Source organism: Trachypithecus francoisi, unplaced genomic scaffold, assembly GCF_009764315.1.
Source record: "Trachypithecus francoisi isolate TF-2019V2 unplaced genomic scaffold, Tfra_2.0 Contig01579, whole genome shotgun sequence".
NCBI lineage: Eukaryota > Metazoa > Chordata > Mammalia > Primates > Cercopithecidae > Trachypithecus > Trachypithecus francoisi.
Window position 1 is genome coordinate 29,199,966 of NW_022681442.1, and position 20,165 is coordinate 29,220,130.

The window sequence follows — 20,165 nt, forward strand, 5'->3', positions numbered from 1 at the left end:
ATCTTCAACAGGGCAGCACGAGGCAAGAGGGGGTAAAAAGCTCTTTATTTGAAGCTCCAGGGTGGGGCAGGGCACTGGCCTCTCACCAGAGGTCCCCACAGTTCAGGTTCCCTACAGCTCAGTGTCAGGCCCCAGCCACACAGTCCAGCTGTGCTCCGATTGGCAGGCGCGTCAGACCTGCAAGTTGACAAAAGGTGCGAAGCCAGCCATATCCTGGAGCAGCACCAGGGCCTGGTGCAGCGGCGGCTCCACGTCGATGTCCACGCCGCGCTTCCGCAAGCGGCTCAGGCTGGACTCCGCCACATGGTGGCAGTGCCGCACCCGCAGCGAGCGCAGCGCGGGGCAGTACTCGGCCAATGTCCTGAGGGAGGAGCAGGGTGAAGCTAGGGGCATGAAGCCACCACACCCTTGGTAGGGTAAGGTGGGAGCCCGGGCTCACTCAGCCTCGCACTGGCTCTGGCAAAATCCCGGTCTCCCTCCAGCTCGGGGCAGGGGCATACTTTTTCCGTCCCTACACAAGGGAGGCACCTGGATTGGCTTCCAGTGAGCTGGAGACTTCCCGTCTCATTTAAAGGGGGGGAAACTGGCCCTCAGCTCCACCTAGGATTGCAAGGTTTCCCCCTTGTTGAAGAAAAGCCGGAAGTCGACTTTCTATGTGAAATCTCCCAATGTGTAAATATTGGTTCAAAAGTTTTTCAACTATGGGCTCTCCGGCCTAGGCAACCCTAGAGACCCTTTCTGTTCAGACTGGGGGTGCTGTGGTTTGCAGGAAGATTCAGAAGCCTCAGTCCGGGCTTTTAACAACTACAGCCCGCCCCATACCAGCAGAGGCTAAGTGACTGCCCTCCTCCCGCCCCATCAGGCCCAGGCACCTGACACCGTCGCTTCCGACGCGGAGGCAGCCGGTGAGGTCAAGGTGCTGGAGTTCTGGGCAGTTCCGAGCCAACTCTTGAACCGCGGCGTCCCCCACGTTGGCGTTGACGGCCAGAGAGAGGCTGCGGAGGCCAGCGCCGCGCCTCTGCGCCAGGTACACGATGGCCTCGTCCTTGAGCTGGCGGCAGGCGGTGAGATCCAGCTCCTCCAGGGCCGGGCAGCGGTCAGCGAGGCCGCGCAGCGCCAGCCCGTCCACCCAGTCACAGTGCGCGAGCGACAGGCGCTGCAGGCGTGGGCAGCCCTCGGCCAGCGCCCCAAGCGCCCGACGACTCAGTTGCCCGCAACCGCCCAGCGCCACACTCCGCAGCTGCGGATTACGCGCCAGCACCGGCACCAGGTCCTCGTCTGACAACCATTCGTGACACGGCGCCAGCGCCAGCTCCTGCAGCCCCTCGGCGTCCCGCAGCAGCCGGGCCAATGCGGCCCGCGGGATCTGCAGACCCACCTGCGGGCGGGGAGGCACCCCAACTCTCAGCCCGTCCCGCACTCCTCAGCCGCCTATGCACCCCTGAGTTCTTTTCTGGCAGCCTCCTGCTCTCCCAGGAGAGACCTCACTTTCCCTCTGAGTCGCTACCCAGTATTTGCCCTTTGGGAGTACTCCCTGCTGCGTGGATCCCTTCCCGGGCAGCCCCGGCGGCCCAAGGGGGTCCAGAAGGTTATACTGCGGGGCTGGGGGCTGGGCTAGAGGCGGGGCGGTACCCAGGCAGGGGCGGGGCTTCAGCCCCCGGCTCACCTGCGCGGCATCGAAGCGACGCAGCCCGGCCAGGTGAAGCTGCACCAGCGCCCGGAAGGCCCGGCTAACGCGCTGCAGCCGGAGCAGCTGGCACAGCGGGACCCGGTTCAGGACGTGTGGGAGCAGCACATCTTCCCAGGGCAGGTCCAGGAGCCTGCGAGTAAAGGGGCGTTGGCACCGGCGTCCCGAGGCCACTATTACCTGCGAGTCCGCCTCCGTTATGCTCCTGCGCCCCAGCTCCCAAGAGCGGCCCCTAGACCCAGCCCCGGCTCGGATACCCTCCCGCAGGTTCGTCTTCCCTCTCTCGGCCCCTCCGGTACTCGGTACCTGACGGCTCCGGGCTCTTGCTCCCCTCCGGACGGCTCCATCGGTGGCTCCATCGGCTGTCTATTGCGCGTGCGCAGTAAGATTTTCTCGCTTTGGCCTTGGAGTGGCCGTGCCAAACCCGCCTCCTTGGCCTGTAGAGATAGACCTATTCAATCGAGTGCCGTCTCACCGAGGAGCCAATCTGAAAGCTTTTCGGGTAGACCCCGAAACACAGGCGGAACAGACCGGTGGTGTAACATTAGGCCTCGCCTTCTCAGCTACAGAGCTTGAGGCCCGAAGCTGGAGAACGCGGTGGGCATCAGAGACTGGTTTCTGTCGTCCTCTTGGGCCAGTAGCCGCCTCTGAGTGAAGTGATGATGGAAGGAGCAGGCAAGGCCAAACGCGGAGGGGGCGGAGCCAGGACTCCTAGGTTACCGGCCTCGCCTCTGCCCTCTGATCGCGTTTAGCGACTTTGAAAAACAGAGAGAAACTATCCAGGCTCTTACTGTCTGCCACGTAACAGGTGTTCAATAATTAATTGTTGAAATAATGAATGAATCGGCGAGGCTATAATTTTTCCCTCATCAAGTAAACCTGCTCAAACCTCCCATTCCTGATTGTGAAGAGCTATCCAGCCTCTTCCACTTCCTAACAGTTTGGGCCGCGTTTCCGCCGGAGGAAGGGAGACGTAGGGGGCGCAAATAAAGACTAGATTTCCAACTGGGTCCCTTTCATTTCCTCCAAAGGTCCAGAGTCCTGAGAAGAAGGAGAGCTCAGCTCAGCCCGCCAGGGGTAGTGCTTCTCGGCTGGCCTTGGGTTTAGTTGTAGTGTCTGAGGCTGGGTCCGCCCTGGGGCAGTGACGCCCCAGACCTCTGGACTCGGCTTCAAGACTGCCTCTCACCGCGTCCCCACGTCCCAGTCCCAGGATCCGCTCCGGGGGACCCCAGGGGTAGTGCCTTCCCCCATCATCCACAGGATGAGTGTGGGGGGATGTGAAGGACGCGAGGGCCGCTGCACCGCTGACGGTCTGGCGTTCCTTCGGTGCAACCGCTTCAGCTGGCTCATCACAACGAAAACCACTTCTCATCTGTTATCTCGTCAGGGCTTCGGGCACCTCTGAAAGGTGGGCAGGTCTATGCTATCTCTCCATTTTAAAGATAAGGAAACCGAGGCCCTGGAGAGGAAGCACCTTGTCCAGAATCAAGCCAGACGGGAATAGAGAACCCAGACATCTGGTTTTCCCAGAATTCCTTCCACGTTTCCCCACCCCGAAAGGCAGCGAGAAGGGAGAAGCCAGTGGCGCGGAAGGACAAGAAAGGGGTCAAGTTAGGTGAGGGCTTGCTATCTCTTCTTCCTCAGCCTGCTTAGGGAGGGGGTAGCTGGGAGGACTGACCCCTGCAAAGATAGAGCCACGTGAGCGCGCACCACCTCCGGCCGCGCGCCTCGTCCCCCTCCCCTCTTTGTTCGCGCCTCTGCGCCTGCGCAGTGCGACAAATCTGGCGCTGTCCCCTTCAGCACCACGCGGAGTCCGCGCCGCCCCTCCCCGCGGTGAGCCCCGCGCGCCCCCGCCTCGCACGTCCTCGCGCCCCCTGACTACCCGAACAGACCCCTTCTTCCTTCCGAGGTCACCATCTGCCCTCCCTGGCCCTCCCAAAGAGAGTAGTTGCCATAGTAACTCGAGCGGCTCTTTCTTAAAATAGCAGGGTCCCCTTCTACCCTGGCCAAGGGCACAAGGGTTGCCTTGTCCCCTACGTCTTCCAGTCCCTAGGTCATCTCTTACCCCTGGGCAGGCGTGACGACACCTAACTCAGGCAGCAAGGAAGTTCTTCCTGAAGTCTGATTTAACATCCCCCTGCTGCATCCTGGGAGGGTGGTCAGGATTGGGTCTCCTGGGTCCGAGACTCAAAACCCCTGGCGGGTTCAAGACGGTGTTCCCTAGATCTCCTTTCCATAGTTGATGGTCTCCTGGATTTAGGGGGCGGGTCCAGTCTACACCCATACCGTGTGCTTGGCGCGGCCGCGTGCTCGTGGGGGCGGGAGCGCGTGTGGCATGTAACAGGTCATGTGGCAGCCTCCTAGGGACACGCGTGGGGTCTGGAGCGGGACACGCGTGTGCAGCCGGGCCTTACGTGTGGCTCAAGGGGCGGTGGGCGAGAGAGACGTGGACACAAGTGGGGTGGGGCACGTCAGGGTCTGGGGAATAGAACCAGGGGTTCCATGCGCCCTCCTCCTTGTCTGGGGCGGGTCTTAGGTTGGCGGGAGAGCCCAGCGGGGACCTAGCGACCAAGGGGGCTGGCAGCCTCCGGGGCTCCGGGCCCTGGGAGAGGGCGGGGGGTGGGGGGGATTAGCGTTGCCTGAGCGGCGCGTAGGGGGTAGGGGGAGGGACTGAGAGGCGGGCGGGCCTGGAGCAAACGGGAGCTGCGCTGCCTTCACAGCTCAGCTGGGCCCAGCCTCTCCTCTGTCTCTCCTCGGTCCCAGCTCTGGGCGAGCAGCGGTGAGTACTGAGGTGGCATTGAGTTGGGGCTGCGCCGGGTATGCGCTGGGACCCCGTTGAGCTTCCGGAACCTGCCTGGCAGGGTTGCTACTCCTGACCTCTGCCCCTCCCCTGCATTGCCACCAGAGGCCCCTTTACCTGGTTCTGGTCTCTCCCAGATGGGATCTGTCTTACCCCTGGGGAGAGAGGGAGAGGAGAGGAATATGATGCAGATTCCCCTCAAGAGACCCTAGGAGGTGGGGGGATGGGAGGGTGTGTGTCCCTGCTTGAGTGTGTACATCTGTATGTGTACATCTGTATGTGTATGTGACTGTGAGCAGTAGGTCTCTGTGTCTGATACACCTGGACCTCTGTGTGCACTGGAGAATGACAGCCTGTGTATATATTTGGGTACCTCTTTGTGTCTTCCTGTTTGATGATGGTGTGTGTGTAAAACAAGCTTGTGCCTTTTCATTACACACATATTTGTTATGACTATGAGAGTGCATGAGGGTGTGTCTTTGAGCAGTGTGTGTGTGTCTGTGTCTGTGTGTGCCAGAGGGTGTTGCCTATGAATGTGTTTAACTGTGTACTGACATATTTGTCCTTATGTATGTGTGTGTGTGTATGTGTGTGCCTGTCTGTACCTGTATGAAGAAAAGAATGTCCCTGGCCGGGTGCGGTGGCTCACACCTGTAATCCCAGCACTTTGGGAGGCGGAGGCAGGGGGATCCCCTGAGGTCAGAAGTTCAAAACCAGCCTGGACAACATGGTGAAACTCTGTCTCTACTAAAAATACAAAAATTAGCCAAGCGTAGTGGTGGGCGCCTGTAATCCCAGCTATTCAGGAGTCTGAGACAAGAGAATCACTTGAATCTGGGAGGCAGAGGTTGCAGTGAGCCGAGATAGCACCATTCCACTCCAGCCTGGGTGCAAGGGTGAAACTCTGTCTCAAAAAAAAAAAGAAGAAGAAGAAGAATGTCCCTTTCCCATTCAGTATGTATATATTGGGGGTAGGACCCTCTGTTCAGGCTTTTCTCCCCACTTCCATGCTGTGCCTCTCAGTCCTTCAGCATCCCTATATAACCCCTGTTCTTCTTCCCTCTCCTTCCAGGAGGCCTGAGTTTCCCTTCCCTGAGTGAGAAGCCTCCATAAGAGAGACTATAGGGGTCACAGGGCGGTATGATGGTGACAGCTGACTGACACCCCTTCTCCAAAGGGTGGAGTACCAACTTCCCCCATTCCAGAAGTAGCTCCAAAGTGCCATAAGAACTCCGGGCTCACTGAACTTCTGAAGTTGCTTCCTCTCTCCTCCCAGGGTGATGCTCAGGGCCCCAGGCAGAAGGAAAGGAGCCAGGGGCCCACCAGCTGTATAACTCTTTTCTCCTCAGGCCTCTATGGAAGTAGCCCCCAGGCGTGGGATCAATGATCCCATATTACCAGGATGAGCTAGGCCCCTGGTACTCAGAGGCCCCAGCCAACCTTCCCTTCCCTATCTCTGCTGTCCTGTCCATCTAACTCCTTGGCAGTTCACCCCATGCTCCCCTTCCTCTTTTACAGGCCTGTCTGAAGAGCATGCAGCCCCCTTACTCCCCGCCTGGCCTCGCCATCCCTGCCCCCCCAGCCTGACCCCCGGCCCCAGCATGGCCCAGGGTGCCATGCGCTTCTGCTCGGAAGGCGACTGTGCCATCTCCCCACCACGATGCCCACGCCGCTGGCTCCCCGAAGGCCCAGTGCCCCAGAGCCCCCCAGCCAGCATGTATGGCAGCACAGGCTCCTTGCTACGGCGAGTGGCAGGTCCAGGTCCTCGAGGCCGGGAACTGGGACGTGTGACAGCACCCTGTACACCTCTGCGTGGCCCCCCGTCACCCCGTGTTGCTCCCTCACCCTGGGCACCCTCTTCACCCACTGGGCAGCCCCCACCCGGGGCCCAGAGCTCCGTGGTCATCTTCCGCTTTGTGGAGAAGGCCAGTGTGAGGCCACTGAATGGGCTACCTGCTCCCGGGGGCTTGAGTCGGAGCTGGGATCTGGGGGGGGTTTCTCCTCCCAGGCCCACCCCAGCCCTTGGGCCTGGCTCCAACCGGAAGTTACGGCTGGAAGCATCCACATCAGACCCACTCCCCGCCAGAGGAGGCTCAGCCCTACCTGGCAGCCGGAACCTTGTACATGGGCCGCCAGCCCCACCCCAGGTTGGAGCAGATGGCCTTTACTCCTCTCTCCCCAATGGGCTTGGGGGCCCCCCTGAGCGCCTGGCCACACTCTTCAGAGGACCTGCTGACACTGGATTCCTGAACCAGGTATGCAACTTCCCTGGGTTCCCGGGGCCCCCAGTGTAGGGGCAAGGCTTAACCTCCTGTCAGACATGGGCTTGTCTGCTGTTCACTCTGAATCCTTTAATCTGTCCTAAATCTGCCTCTCTCTTGCCCTCTGTGTTTGTCTCTGTGTCTCTGCACCTCCATCTCTGTCCCTGCATGTTTTAATTTCTGTTTCTGTCCCATATTCTTGTGTCCTTGTATGTCTGGTTTTATCTCTGGGTGCCTGTGTCTCCCTCCTTGGCTCAGGGGGATACCTGGTCCTCCCCCCGGGAAGTTTCCTCTCATGCCCAGAGAATCGCTCGAGCCAAATGGGAATTCTTCTATGGCTCCTTGGACCCCCCCAGCTCAGGTAAGGCCTGGGACTGAGGCAGGGAGAACAGGGCAGGACCTTCCCCACAGCAACTGAGACTCAGTAGGGAGCCCTCCTTCAAACTTCCCCCAATCCTTGGAATTGGCTCTTGAGTGAGCCAGTGTCTCCCCAGGCCTCAATCTTTCCATCTGCGCTATAATGGGAGGCTGGAGGATAGGGACTGGGTGGGACACCTGGAGGAAGCTGAGTAATGGAGGGAGGGGACGGCAGGATATTGAGGGGCATTCCATGGAGTAGAAAAGAAGCTCAGCAGGGCTCAGTGGCCCCAGCATTTTGGGAGGCCAAGGCAGGAGGACTGTTCAAAGCCAGCAATCCAAGACCAGCCTGGGCAACATAGCGAGTCTCTACAAAAAATTTAATTAGCTGGATGTAGTGGTGTGCACTTATAGTCCCAACTACTGGGGATGCTGGGTTGGGAGGATCCCTTGAGTCCAGGCGATCAAGGCTGCAGTGAGTTATAATTGCACCACTGCACTTCATCGTGACACAGTGAGACCCTGTCTCAAAAAAGAAAGAAAGAGAGAGAGAGAGAAAGAGAGGAAGAAAAAGACTGGTCTTCCCCCAGTTCCTCAAAGCCATTTGACAACAACTTGATTTAAAATAAGCTCCACTGGCACCAGGAACAAGCTAAGTTTGTAGCAGGAGGAATGGTGGCTAGACAGTGAGAGAACTTCCTGCCAATATGAGGCAGTGGGCAGAGCTTCTACAGCAGAATTAGGACAGGGAGCTGACGTGGATAACCTCTTGACCTGGATGCCTATGCACACTACAGGTGCTAAGCCCCCAGAGCAGGCCCCCCCATCTCCACCTGGGGTGGGCTCAAGGCAGGGCTCTGGGGTGGCTGTGGGGCAAGCAGCCAAGTACTCAGAGACAGACCTGGACACGGTGCCCCTGAGGTGCTACCGCGAGACTGACATCGATGAGGTGCTGGCTGAGCGGGAGGAGGCTGACTCGGCCATTGAAAGTCAGCCCAGCTCTGAGGGTCCACCAGGCACTGCCCACCCACCTGCCCCACGGCCCGGCCTACACCCTGACCCTCATCCCAGCCTCGGCAGTGGCAATGAGGATGAGGACGAGGATGAGGCAGGCGGGGAAGAAGATGTGGACGACGAGGTGTTTGAGGCCTCTGAAGGGGCCCGGTGAGTGGGGGAGTGGGAGAAGGAAGTGGCTTGCTCCTTCCCATTGGCATACAGGCAGAGCAGGGCTCAAAGGGCTTGGGATAGAGAGGGATGTGGGCATTGTGTATAGCAGGAGATTCTAGACAGAGGCCTGAGGCTTGGCGGAACACTGGGGATGTGGGGAGCAAAGAGGCCAGGGGTTCTAGCAGAACAGGGGGCAGGGTGAGAGGCCAGAGGCCGCAGTCAAGCCCAGGATCACAGGAGCATGAGTCCGGATCCTGGTGGGAGAGTGGGGAGTGTGGGGACATTCCTTTCCGTCTCACACCCCAGTGTTGCTTGGAGCCTCATCTTCTCCTAAGATGTTGCCAGAAATAGAAATGGGATGGCAGGAGGGAAGCGGATCAGGGAAAATGAGGAGAAAGGGAGATTAGCAGGGAGGGAGGGGACTGGGTGCTGGGGACTGGTAGGGCTGGTGTGCCTCAGGGGGCACTGAATAGCTTGGTCCCCTACCCTGGAGGTTCTTTTTTGTTAGTGGGCAAGAGCCAGTGAAAAGGAGATGATAATCCCCTAAGCAGAGTCAGTGTGAGAGTTCAGTGAAATTCTGCCCGAGCCCTGTGATCTGGGCCCCTAATCAGAGATTCTCCCTGCCCCTGCAGGCCAGGGAGCCGGATGCCTCTCAAGTCACCTGTGCCCTTTCTACCTGGGACCAGCCCCTCGGCTGATGGGCCTGACTCTTTCAGTTGTGTGTTCGAAGCCATCCTGGAGTCACACCGGGCCAAAGGCACCTCCTATACCAGCCTCGCCTCGCTGGAGGCCTTGGCCTCACCTGGCCCAACCCAGAGCCCCTTTTTCACCTTTGAGCTGCCTCCCCAACCCCCTGCCCCCCGGCCCGACCCACCAGCTCCCGCCCCACTTGCCCCTCTTGAACCGGATTCTGGTACCAGCTCTGCTGCTGATGGTCCTTGGACACAGAGAGGGGAGGAGGAGGCAGAGGCCAGAGCCAAGCTGGCCCCAGGGAGGGAGCCCCCTAGTCCCTGCCACTCAGAGGACAGCCTTGGGCTGGGTGCAGCACCCCTTGGCAGGTAAGTAATTCCTTTTGTCCCTCAGACTTGAGGCCCCCAGGGCTCCAGAAACAGCTGCTGTAAGGGACAGATCCTGAGTGTGAGGATTAGTTTATATTCCTGACCCCTGAGTAGGGGTGGTTAGGGGATGCAGATCCTGTTTTCCCATTTGGAGGACTTAGCTGTGAGGAGGAGTCCTCTCAGCTCTCTCTCAAGCGCCTCTCTTGGTCTCAAGTCCAGTGGCTTGAGAAAGCATGATTCAGCACTGAGGGATCCCATGAGAATACCCTTCTTGCTCTCCTGGAGGGCTTTTTCTTCCCTGGCAGAGTCTTTAGCCTGCTCAGAATTCTTGTGACCTTACCCCCACCCAGCCTGGAGGCTTCATCAAAGATGCAGCCACCAGCCTCTCCCACTGCCTCCCTCCCATGTCGCCCCTGCCCAATCAGGCATCTCTCGTCCAGCTCCAGGAAGTCCTTTCACAGTCTAACCTTTCTGCTCTCCCCTCTGCCAGCTACCCTCTCAGTCATGGAAGCCATGGCAACAGGAGGGGGTGGCCAGGGAGACAGGGTTGCCTAGCAACCAGGAGTTTCCGGCCTCTGTCTCTAGGGTGACAGGTGGCTTTGCGAGTAGAGCAGCTGGGGTGGGAAGGGGAGGAGAGAAAGGGAATGAGGGTGCGCACCCTGACCCTTAACCCCCTAACTCCAGAGCCTGCTTCTGTGTGGGTAGAGGGGGAGCACCAAGGAGAGGCTCCTCTCCCTAAAAGGCAGGAGGGGGAAAGCCTTCGGACCAGTATCCCTGCTGCCCTCAAATCTTTCCCTGGCCCTCCACAGTTCCTCCGTAGTAGCCCATCTATTCCACCTTTGTCCATAGTCTAAGAGACAAAGGACTATTTTCTGTGTAGGGCCAAGGTGGGAACAGATAATCTACATCGAATAGCAAATGTAGGCCCCTGGGAGCTTGGGGAAGCAACCAGAACTCCCACAGCAGCAAGATGGATGTGGGTTAGATTAAGGCAGGACTTCCACAGAGAGGTGGTAATGATAGAGTAGGCTGATGGAGAGAATCTAATCTCCTTCCCAGGGAAAAAGAAGAATGCTTTCCCATGTCCCTCCACTCTCTCCCCTTCTCCACCTTCTGGGCCTGGAGGCAGAAGGAGGGTCTGGATGGCTCCTAAGGACCCTGCTCCAGCCTGAGCTGGTGTTCTATCCTGGCAGCGAACCACCCCTGAGCCAGCTGGTGTCCGACTCAGACTCAGAGCTGGACAGCACAGAGCGGCTGGCCCTGGGAAGCACAGACACCTTGTCCAATGGGCAGAAAGCGGACCTCGAGGCTGCACAGCGCCTGGCCAAGAGACTGTACCGACTAGACGGCTTCAGGAAGGCTGATGTGGCCCGGCACCTTGGCAAGAAGTAAAGCCACTAGGCTGGGACTGAGGATGGGGGCAGAGGGAGTGCATCCTGAGAGCAGCTCTCCATCTAATGTCCCCAGGTCATTGGGTGATCCCCACCTGACCTCCTGCACTTCCCCTTGAGACCCTACCTGTCTCTCTACCCTGCCCACAGCAATGACTTCAGCAAACTGGTGGCTGGGGAGTACCTCAAGTTCTTTGTCTTCACGGGCATGACTCTGGACCAAGCTCTCAGGTGGGTGTTGACCCTTTGGAGGACAGCCCCCACTCTCCAGGCTTCATGTTAGGGCCCCAGGATGCCTCCTCTGAGCCCCTCTGTCTCCCACAAGCTGTCCTGACCTCACCCTTCCCAAGCTGGCTGGGCATGGCCAAGGTCCAGAGCTGCCTGGTAAAGGGACCTTGGGTAGGGGTGATGGGTGAATGGTCAGGGTGCATACCCTCATCCCCTTTCTCTCCTCCCCTTCCCACCCCAGCTGCTCTACTCTCAAAGCCACCTGTCACCCCAGAGACAGAGGCTGGAAACTCCTGGTCGCTAGGCAACCCTCTCTTGCCCCTTCCCCAGGGTGTTTCTGAAGGAGCTGGCCTTAATGGGTGAGACCCAGGAACGAGAGCGCGTGCTGGCCCACTTCTCCCAGCGATACTTCCAGTGCAATCCTGAAGCCCTGTCCTCAGAGGGTGAGGAGTTCCGAGAGCAGGGGTGTTCTTAGCTGGCCACAGAGGCAAAATGGGCTGGGCCCTGTGTGTGTGTACAAGAGCATGAGTGTGTGTACAGCAGGGAATGGATAGACACGCGTGTAGGCATGTGAACTTGCATGTGTGCAGACAGCGCTGTCATGGCTGCATGTATGTGGAACTACACATGTGGGCAGGCATATTGCTAGGGTTGAGTGTGTTGTGAAGAGGCAGGAGTTTGCATGCCTGTGCAGGCCAGTGCTTGGCTGGAGTGGGGTTTCTGTTTGACTGCCCTGGTCTACAGGACTGTGCTGCGGTTCACTTTCTTGTGGTCCAGGCTTAGAGGCAAGGGAACCTTGGGGCAACTAGTGGGCAGCCCTCAGTACCTGAGGGAGCCAGGGACGGGTCCTGAGAAGAGGGCTAGGTCCTTGCTGAGGGATCTGTGGGAAGAGGAGCTCTTTGTAGGGAGGGTTCACTAATGGGGTTCAGGAGGTAGGAGGTTGCTGGCCAAAGCAGGTGGAGATGAACTGGGAGGTTGGGGAATATGGCTGTGGGAAGGGTCCCTGGGAGGCAGCCAAGGCTGAAAGTCAGCTCTCCCCTAGACGGCGCCCACACTCTGACCTGTGCGCTCATGCTGCTCAACACCGATCTCCACGGCCACGTGAGTGGGGGCCGGGCGGGCAGGAGCCAGAAAACAAACCCCTGGCCAGACATTCAGGACCTGGGAGGCCAAGGGCCCTCCAAACTCACAGGCTTCTGTTGCCTCCCTTAGAACATCGGGAAGCGCATGACCTGCGGGGACTTCATCGGGAACCTGGAGGGCCTCAATGACGGCGGCGACTTCCCTAGGGAGCTGCTCAAGGTGGGGGGCGGGGCAGGGTAGAAGTTGCTGGAGGGGAAGGATGGAGGACCCAGTCGGCGACGGAGTCCGGAGTCCGGAGTCCAGAGTCCGAGGGAGGGCAGGGCTGGGGCTTGCCGGCCCCCGCTACTGCCGCGGGAGCCTGGGCTCTCGTGACTCAGCCTGGGGACCACCCCCTCCCCAGGCCCCACGCGCAGGCTCTCCCGGAACATGGCGCACATGCGTGCGGTCGCGGCTGCGCGCGGCGGGGGAGGGGACCCGGCTCTGGAAAACAAGCGAGCAGGCGGCCCAGGCCCCTGCATTTGCCTTCATCAGTTCCCCTCCTCCAGTGTGTGCTGGGGTGGAAGGCGGGAGTTGCGAGGGTCCCTGCACGGGGCCGGGATTGGGTGGGGGTACACTCCACACTGCTCCTCTGCCGCGTGGACAGCCAGAAAGACCCTCCTGGTGCTGCTGTGCTGCAGGGACCCGGAGGGAGAGGGGCCTGAGATGGACTAAGCTTTTCCAAGGTCTGGCAGCGAGTTAGCGCAAAGCTGGAGCTAGAAACTGCTTTCTGGCTCCCTGTGAGCAGGCCCCGTTCCCAGGCGCCAGCTCCATGACCCACAACTGAGGGGTCAGATACGTAGGGGCTGGTGCTGGTGGGAGAAGGGAACGGCTTGTCCAATGGGTTCACTCTTCTCCCTGATGTGGTGGTAGTTTATCCAGGGAGGCCTGGACTCACTTGAAGAAACCCCCAGGCTTGGACAAAGGTGTCTCTGCGCCACTACGTACATGTAACAGCACAGGAGTGTCCCAGGGCGTGTCTGTGAGCTTGGGGTGCTGGGCTTCTGAGTTTGGGGTGTATCCGAGAGGGAAAGTCCATGGTGAGCTGGGGTGTGAGTTGCATCTGTGTGCCCAGGCGTCGTGAATCAAGAGTTTGTATGGCTTGGTGTGTTTGTGTTTTAGGGCTTACGATTTAGAGTGTGTGTCTGAGTTGGGGTGTAGGCTGGATGTTTATGTGTGGTGGGGTGTATATCTTCGAATTGGCCGTGTCTGAGGTATGCCATATGCCTCTGAGTAGGGGGTGTATGTTTGTGAGCTAAAGATTGTAAGTTTTGAAGTGTCCATCTGAATGGGTAGTGTCTGCGAGTTGGGGTGACCGTGAACTGGTGCGTCTGGTTTGTTGGGGTGTACGTCAGAATCGAGGTGTGTTACGTGACTTGGGATCTATATATGGGGGGTATCTGCGGGTGAGCTGGATGAAGTCGGGGCTGTTCCTTCCCTGCCTCCGTCCTCCCTCGAGGCCCCTCTTGGCTCAGTGGAAAAGGGCCGCAGGGAAGCGGTCCGACCTCTTGCCTCCCACCACCCCAACCCAGACGAGCCAGAAGGGAGTTCCAGACCCTGCCGGGTCCGCCCAGCGTCACAGCCCCAGGCATAGCGGCGCTCCCAGCCTCCCCGGAGCTGCCACCCACGCTGGCCTCCCCAGGCTCCTCCCAGTGGCCGCGCGGGGAGGGCCCCCTTCGCGATCCGGCGCCTCCATTTCATGCGATCCCCGCCCCCCGCCCTCGCCCTCCCCTTTCCGTCGGTGCCCCCCTCCCGCTGTAGCCCAGCCGCAGAGCAGACAGCGCCGCCACCGCCGCGCACTCCGTGCGTCCCTGAGAGCCGGGCCGGCTCGGGCCGGGCCGCGCCGCTCGCGCTGGCTGTCGGGGGAGCGGGCCGCGGGCCGTCCGGGCGGCCCGGGGGCCGAGGGCGGGCGGGGGCATGGCCGGGGGCCGCGGCGCGCCGGCCGGGCCAGCATGATCGGCGTCAACAGCATCCACAGCAGCGCCGGGCGGCTGCGCTCGCGCTCGCTGTGCTCCGTGCGCTACGGGCGCACCCACCGCGGCGCGGAGACCCTGTGCTACGGCTGGCCGCAGCGCTCGCGCAGCCTCAAGCCGGTGCTCTACACCGACCTGGTGGTCAGCCGCTTGCAGAGCCGCAAGAAGAAAAAGGCGGTGAGGGTGTTGGAGCCGCGGCCCACGCCAGGCTGGGGGGCGAATGAGGGGGCGGCTTGAGGGAGGCACTGAGGGTGGCGCGAACCGAGGGCGGAGCCTGGTAGGCTGGTAAGGACAGAGCTCAGGGGCAGCCAGAGGTGGGCAGGGAGGGCACAGACCCTGGGACCAAGGTGGACCTCACAAACCGAAGAGGGTTTTCTAGATTGAATATGACTTGCGGCCCACCGATGGGGTTCGGGGCCCTCGAAGGAGGTGTGGTGGTGGGCCGAAGGGGTCCTAAGACAAGGCAGGGGATGAACTAGAAGGCTGGAGGCAAGGATTGCAGGTTGGATCTTGGTGGACGCTTCCGCTTTCTGGCCAGAGAGTTGGTGAGTGAGGATTAAGGGTCTGAGCCATGCTGGGTTTTGACTGGGTGTGTGCTGGAAGGTCTATGTGTTGATTTGCCTTGGTTGTGCTGGGGGCGGTGGAGCGGGGGTTGGTGGCTGTGGGGTACACCCATCCCCAGACAAGGGTGTGAACAGTGTGTGCCCAGTTGGGATGCCTGGTTTGCCGTGTGGCTGGGCATGGCTGTGGGCAGTGAGAGAGTCAGAGACTGGTTTGTTGGGAGGAGTGAAGGGGAGGCTGTGTCCCATCACAGGGAAGTTGCCAACGTCACCACTGCACCCAGCTCACATGCAGGCAGCATCACACGCCACACACTTAGCCCAACATGCACATGCTGGGGACACACCCACTCACGGACAGGCTGACGGAAGTACCCCCACAGTTGGAGGCGCTGGCGTGGACCCATGTTCCAGGCCACTCCGGAGAAGAGGGGACCCCATGCCACTCCTGGAGCCTGTTCTCTCTTCTGACCACCCTGAAACCCCGAAATGTCCCCAGGCCAGCTGGATAGAGGGGAAGTGGCTGGTTCACATCACACAGAGTTTGGGCTATGCAGGAATTGGAAGCTAAAACCACTGCTTTTTAGATGAGTGTTCACTCTCTGGTGAGAAAGTGTGCACATGGGCAGGGCGCTGGACCACCCTGGCATTTGGCTTGTTGGGGCTGTCAGGGTTAGGGGGAGGCCTCAGCTTGTCTTGGTGTTGGGAGCCATGATAGTGTGCTCTCTATTAGTGAAGAAAGGTGCTGAGAGGGCAAGTCCTCTATCCTGGGGTCACAGTTTCCCCATATGCTATGTGTGGGCTCATCCTGTGGAAACAGGCCAGAGCGCATGGTTGGGGGAAGGGGAATTTCTTGGGCTGCTTTTCCCCATTCCCTCCAGGGCTCTGCTTCTCCAGCCCAGGATCTGAGCAGGACGGCCCCTTAACAACAATAAAGATAATAATAGCAACAACCATTTACTGTGCGTCAGCCTGGTGCCGGGATGCCCTGTGCTAACTGCCTGTGCCCACATGTTACTACGTTTGTTCCTCTCCATGGATACTTGCCCAAAGTCATGCAGCTCAGGTGGTGGAGCCGGGCCTGGGTCTCCATTCTGGAGCCTGTGTTCTTGGTCATTATATCCTGCTGCCCTTTCCCCTTAGTTCTGGCTCATCTCCCAAGTTAGAGGGGAAGGCTCTAAGCTCTGACACTGGGGTACTGACCCACAACCCCCTAATTTGTTTCCCCCACCCCCCCAGGCCTTGTACAGCTCCATCAAGAATGAGAAGCTGCAGTGGGCCATGTGAGTCCCGGGGCTGCATGGTGGGGCTAAGATGGGGCATGGGGAAGGGGCTGCCTGGGGAGGCTGAGAGAGCTGGGGTGGGCCCTAGGTGGGGCAGGGGAGGAGAGTGAGAGGCCATGAGAGGCAGGGAGGCTGCCTCACTTCCTTCTTTGGAGATGTCTGCCTGAATTTGGGGTTCTGTGTCTTGTCTCTAGCTGGGTTGTTATGACAAGTGGGTTGGGGTGGGAGGAGAGGTGCTGAAACATCAAAGGGAGGTCCCCTGGCAACCCTAGTGGAAAAACAGAAGCCTCTGGAAGCAAGGCCTTGACCAGCAGCACAAGAGGCCCTCTCAGGTCCTAGGGAGCCCAGATGTCACAGAACAAAACAAGTAACCATGCTGTCTGTTCTTGGCAGCCTCCAATAGAAATATAGAGACTCAGCCGGGCGCCGTGGCTCACGCCTGTAATCCCAGCACTTTGGGAGGCCAAAGCGGGCAGACCATGAGGTCAGGAGATTGAGACCATCCTGGCTATCATGATGAAACTCTGTCTCTGCTAAAAACACAAAAAATTAGCCGGGTGTGGTGGCGGGCGCCTGTAGTCCCAGCTACTCGGGAGGCTGAGGCAGGAGAATGGCGTGAACCCGGGAGGCGGAGCTTGCAGTGAGCCGAGATTGCACCACTGCACTCTAGCCTGGGCGACAGAGCGAGACTCGATCTCAAAAAAAAAAAAAGAAAAAAAGAAAAGAAAACAGAAACATAGAGACTCATAAGTAAGTCTTGGAAGAGCCTAGTCTGAGGGAAGAAATCCAGTTTCAGCCTTGGGGTCTCCAGTCTGAGGGTAGAGGTCTTATTTTCACAGTTCATAGATCACTCAGATTTGCTTTTATCCACTGAGACTCCCTCACTGCCCAGTTAGCTGGGAGTTCCCAGTCACTGGAGATCTCAGGGGAGGCACAGCTCAGGATTAGGGTGCAGGGGGCGATCTGGGAAGGCTTTTGGAGGGTTGAGACTGGGGCCATGAAGTTGGGGCAGCATTTGGGAAGAGGAAAGGGGAAGTTGGAATTTGGGAGGCAAAAGTGTGGTGGCTGAAATGAGTATGGGGTGGGGAACCAATGAAGGCAGGCCTGGCTGGGACGGAGAAAAACAGTGTTGGGGGAGATGCAGTGTAGACTCCATATGGGAGGCAATAGGGAGCTACTGCAGGTTCTTGAGCAAGGGAGTGACAAGATAGAATCCGATTTTTTCTTTGACTGAGCCTGTAGACCAGGATGTATGGGGTTGGGGTAGGGGCGGCACTAGGAAGCTACTTCTTCCATCTGCTACCATTTAACCACAAGCCATGAGCAAAGCCCGGGGCTGGATGTGGTTGAGCCAGCAGAGGCAGACCCGGGGATGTCCTGGTGGAGAAGGTCGTGAGGGCTGCAGGTGTGCAGCAATGGAGAGGATAGTGCTGTCCCTACTTGATGGGAGGAAGGGACAGTGGTGGCTCTAGGCTGGGGAACTCTGAGGGAAGTGCCCTGCTCTGACAGGGCAGAACTACACATTGGGGAGGCGTGATCTGAGGCTGGAGACATGGCAGGACCCTCAGGTTGAGCCCCCCAAGCCACAAACACTGGGGGAGCTTTTCCAGGGCAGGCAGAGACCAGAACTGAAGCGGGGGTCACGGCTCCATGGCCAGCCCCCTCTGAGGTGATCACACCTGCAGAGACGAGGAGGAACTGAGACGCTCTCTGTCTGAGTTGGCCGACCCCAACCCCAAGGTCATCAAGCGGATCAGCGGGGGCAGTGGCAGCGGCTCCAGCCCTTTCCTGGACCTGACTCCCGAGCCTGGGGCTGCTGTCTACAAGCACGGGGCCCTGGTGCGAAAGGTGCACGCAGACCCTGACTGCAGGAAGAGTATGTGGCCGAGTGGCGGGGGTGTGGTGTCTGGGGGATGGATGGGAGTGGGCCTGTTCCAGGGCCCCCGACCTGTCTTTTCTCTCTGCAGCACCTCGGGGCAAGCGGGGCTGGAAGAGCTTCCACGGGATCCTCAAGGGCATGATCCTCTACCTGCAGAAGGTGTGGGGCCAGGCCAGGGGGCTGGGGCTGGGACTGAGTTGGCTGATGGGTGGGAATAGGTGGGGCTGGGCCAGGCTGCTTTTGGGGCCAGGACAAGATGGGCACCCCTGCAGGAGGAGTACAAGCCTGGGAAGGCCCTTTCAGAAACGGAGCTCAAGAATGCCATCAGCATCCACCATGCCCTGGCCACTCGTGCCAGTGATTACAGCAAGAGGCCCCACGTCTTCTACCTGCGCACAGCTGACTGGCGGGTCTTCCTCTTCCAGGCCCCGTGAGTGCCCTCCTCCTGCCCATCCTGGACCCCTTCCCCTACCTCCCATCCTGCTCCCCTCCCTGTCTCTGGATTTCATTCCTTCTCAGGCCACACTTGAGCCAGGACTGGCATCCTGGGACAGAAACCCTGGGCCCAGGTCCCAAGGGGCTGTGCTTTCTCCCCAGGAGCCTGGAGCAGATGCAGTCCTGGATCACGCGCATCAATGTAGTAGCCGCTATGTTCTCTGCGCCCCCCTTCCCAGCTGCTGTTAGCTCCCAAAAGAAGTTCAGCCGCCCTCTCCTGCCCAGCGCTGCCACCCGCCTCTCCCAGGTAGCCCCAGCCCTGTCCACCTGGTGCCAGTGGGATGGAGGGGGTTAGGCTCAGGCCCACTGCACTCAAGGCTGCTGTGTATGATCGTGGAGATGTCCCCTGCACCAGGATGCTGGCCACGGGTGAGCAGGGGCTGAAATCCAGCCCCCACTGGGTCCCACTTGCCAGCTGGGAACCCAAACAGTGTTTGTTTGTCCAAAGGAAGGGGCATCTTTTTAAAAATCTGCACAGAGGCACTATATAGGGCAGAGTGACCATGACCATGCCTCCCCCTGGCCACTAGGAGGAACAGGTGCGGACCCATGAGGCCAAGCTGAAGGCCATGGCAAGTGAGCTGCGGGAGCACCGAGCCGCCCAGCTGGGCAAGAAGGGCCGGGGCAAGGAGGCTGAAGAGCAGCGGCAGAAGGAGGCCTACCTGGAGTTTGAGGTGAGCCTCCCTGCCTGTGCCTCTGTCCACACATGCAGGCCCACACTAGGGTGAAGGGCATGAACTCTTAAGAGTGGAACCAGCTGGAGGTCCTTGGGCAGGTTGCTTAATCTAAGCCTCAGTTTCCTCCTCTGTGCAAGAAGGATAACATTTGACACCCACTGGGGTTTCGAGGTGAGGCGTGTGTCAAGCGTGCCATTTCCCCAGCTCTAGTAAAGGCTCAAGACACATTAGGTTACAGATGATGGTCCCAGGAAAGCCCAGAGAGGGTACCAGCCTGCATGGGACCATCCCACAGTCCTGGGCAGGCACCTGCCATCTCCTGCCCTGCTGGCAGCCCTCCCTGGTCCAGATGGTGGGGTGGGCAGAAGGCAGAGAACAGGCTCTCACAGCCCCTGCCCCTCTGCCTCAGAAATCCCGCTATAGCACCTATGCAGCGCTGCTTCGGGTCAAGCTGAAGGCAGGCAGCGAGGAGCTGGATGCAGTGGAGGCAGCACTGGCCCAGGCCGGGAGCACAGAGGACGGACTCCCTCCTTCTCACTCCAGTCCCTCCCTGCAGTCCAAACCCTCCAGCCAGCCCCGGGCTCAGCGTCACAGCTCAGAGCCTCGGCCAGGGGCAGGCAGTGGGCGGCGGAAGCCCTGAGATGAGGTTTGGGGTGGGGGGTGCCTGCTGGGCACCTGCAGGATGACATGGCCCTGCCTGAGCCCGGGCCGGCCTCGGGCCACCCACGAGGGCCTCCCGGTCTAGGGCCCGACCGCGCCGGACGCGGTGTCCGGGGCAGGGCAGGGCTGGGGCCTGGGCCTCAGGAGCCTAGGCTAGGGGCACGTCCGAGAGCCCCTTTTTGTGATAATGTTTTGCACTTTTTCGTACAGGGTGGGCGGGGGTGGGAGGGGCTAGCGCCCCTGAACTTTTGATGCTTTTTTTTTGTGTGGGAGAGGCCTGATGCCATTTCTGCTTTCTGCTGAGACCACCCCACCCTGACACCAGCAGTCCCCGCTCTGTCCTGGGGCCTGGCTTGGACAGAGACCAGGATTTGGGGCTGAGCTGGTTTCCCCTCCTTCCTCCCCAAGGGCTCACCCTCTCTCTTGCTGGAGGTGGAGGAAGGGTGTCCATGCCAAGGCCCCATACCTGGGCCGGGGGCAGCACGACCTGGCTTTCCCCGCTTCAGTGGGCCTTGCCCTTTGTACAGCCTCCACCCCCATTAAAACTGCTCTGGACTTGCTGGCTGGGCC

General features: G+C 59.7%; 2 protein-coding genes across 4 annotated transcripts; one reads left to right on the forward strand and one right to left on the reverse strand.

Moving 5' to 3' along the window:
* Positions 1–26: 26 nt before the first annotated feature.
* On the reverse strand, positions 27–3,973 carry FBXL15 (F-box and leucine rich repeat protein 15). Of its 3 annotated transcripts, none has more exons than XM_033184589.1 (5): positions 3,753–3,973; positions 1,994–2,124; positions 1,667–1,820; positions 873–1,378; positions 27–361 (listed from the first exon to the last, which is right to left on the reverse strand). In XM_033184589.1, exons 2-5 carry the CDS (start codon positions 2,044–2,046, stop codon positions 172–174), a joined length of 903 nt encoding a protein of 300 aa, XP_033040480.1. In that variant the 5' UTR covers positions 2,047–2,124; positions 3,753–3,973; the 3' UTR covers positions 27–171. The 3 variants fall into 3 exon arrangements, with proteins under 3 accessions (XP_033040480.1, XP_033040471.1, XP_033040462.1); XM_033184580.1 differs by lacking the exon at positions 3,753–3,973 and adding an exon at positions 2,219–2,352; XM_033184571.1 differs by lacking the exon at positions 3,753–3,973 and having other exon boundaries at positions 28–361; positions 1,994–3,369.
* Positions 3,454–20,155, forward strand: PSD (pleckstrin and Sec7 domain containing). The gene is made up of 18 exons (XM_033184492.1): positions 3,454–3,520; positions 4,408–4,466; positions 6,006–6,742; positions 7,007–7,109; positions 7,903–8,269; positions 8,905–9,330; positions 10,524–10,718; positions 10,872–10,952; positions 11,280–11,392; positions 11,992–12,050; positions 12,162–12,251; positions 15,841–15,884; positions 17,570–17,760; positions 17,852–17,922; positions 18,036–18,193; positions 18,361–18,505; positions 18,789–18,932; positions 19,345–20,155. Exons 3-18 carry the CDS (start codon positions 6,089–6,091, stop codon positions 19,573–19,575), a joined length of 3,072 nt encoding a protein of 1,023 aa, XP_033040383.1. The 5' UTR covers positions 3,454–3,520; positions 4,408–4,466; positions 6,006–6,088; the 3' UTR covers positions 19,576–20,155.
* The last annotated feature ends 10 nt before the right edge of the window (positions 20,156–20,165 follow it).

Bases quoted from the DNA above. Each gene is read 5' to 3' on its own strand.
- FBXL15 (XM_033184589.1), bottom strand. From the start codon at position 2,046: ATGGAGCCACCGATGGAGCCGTCCGGAGGGGAGCAAGAGCCCGGAGCC. The intron at 1,821-1,993 runs GTACCGAGTACC...CTTTACTCGCAG, and splicing joins CAAGAGCCCGGAGCCGTCAG to GCTCCTGGACCTGCCCTGGG. The intron at 362-872 runs GTGCCTGGGCCT...CTCCTCCCTCAG, and splicing joins GTCGGAAGCGACGGTGTCAG to GACATTGGCCGAGTACTGCC.
- PSD (XM_033184492.1), top strand. From the start codon at position 6,089: ATGGCCCAGGGTGCCATGCGCTTCTGCTCGGAAGGCGACTGTGCCATC. The intron at 9,331-10,523 runs GTAAGTAATTCC...CTATCCTGGCAG, and splicing joins GGTGCAGCACCCCTTGGCAG to CGAACCACCCCTGAGCCAGC. The intron at 17,761-17,851 runs GTATGTGGCCGA...TTCTCTCTGCAG, and splicing joins AGACCCTGACTGCAGGAAGA to CACCTCGGGGCAAGCGGGGC.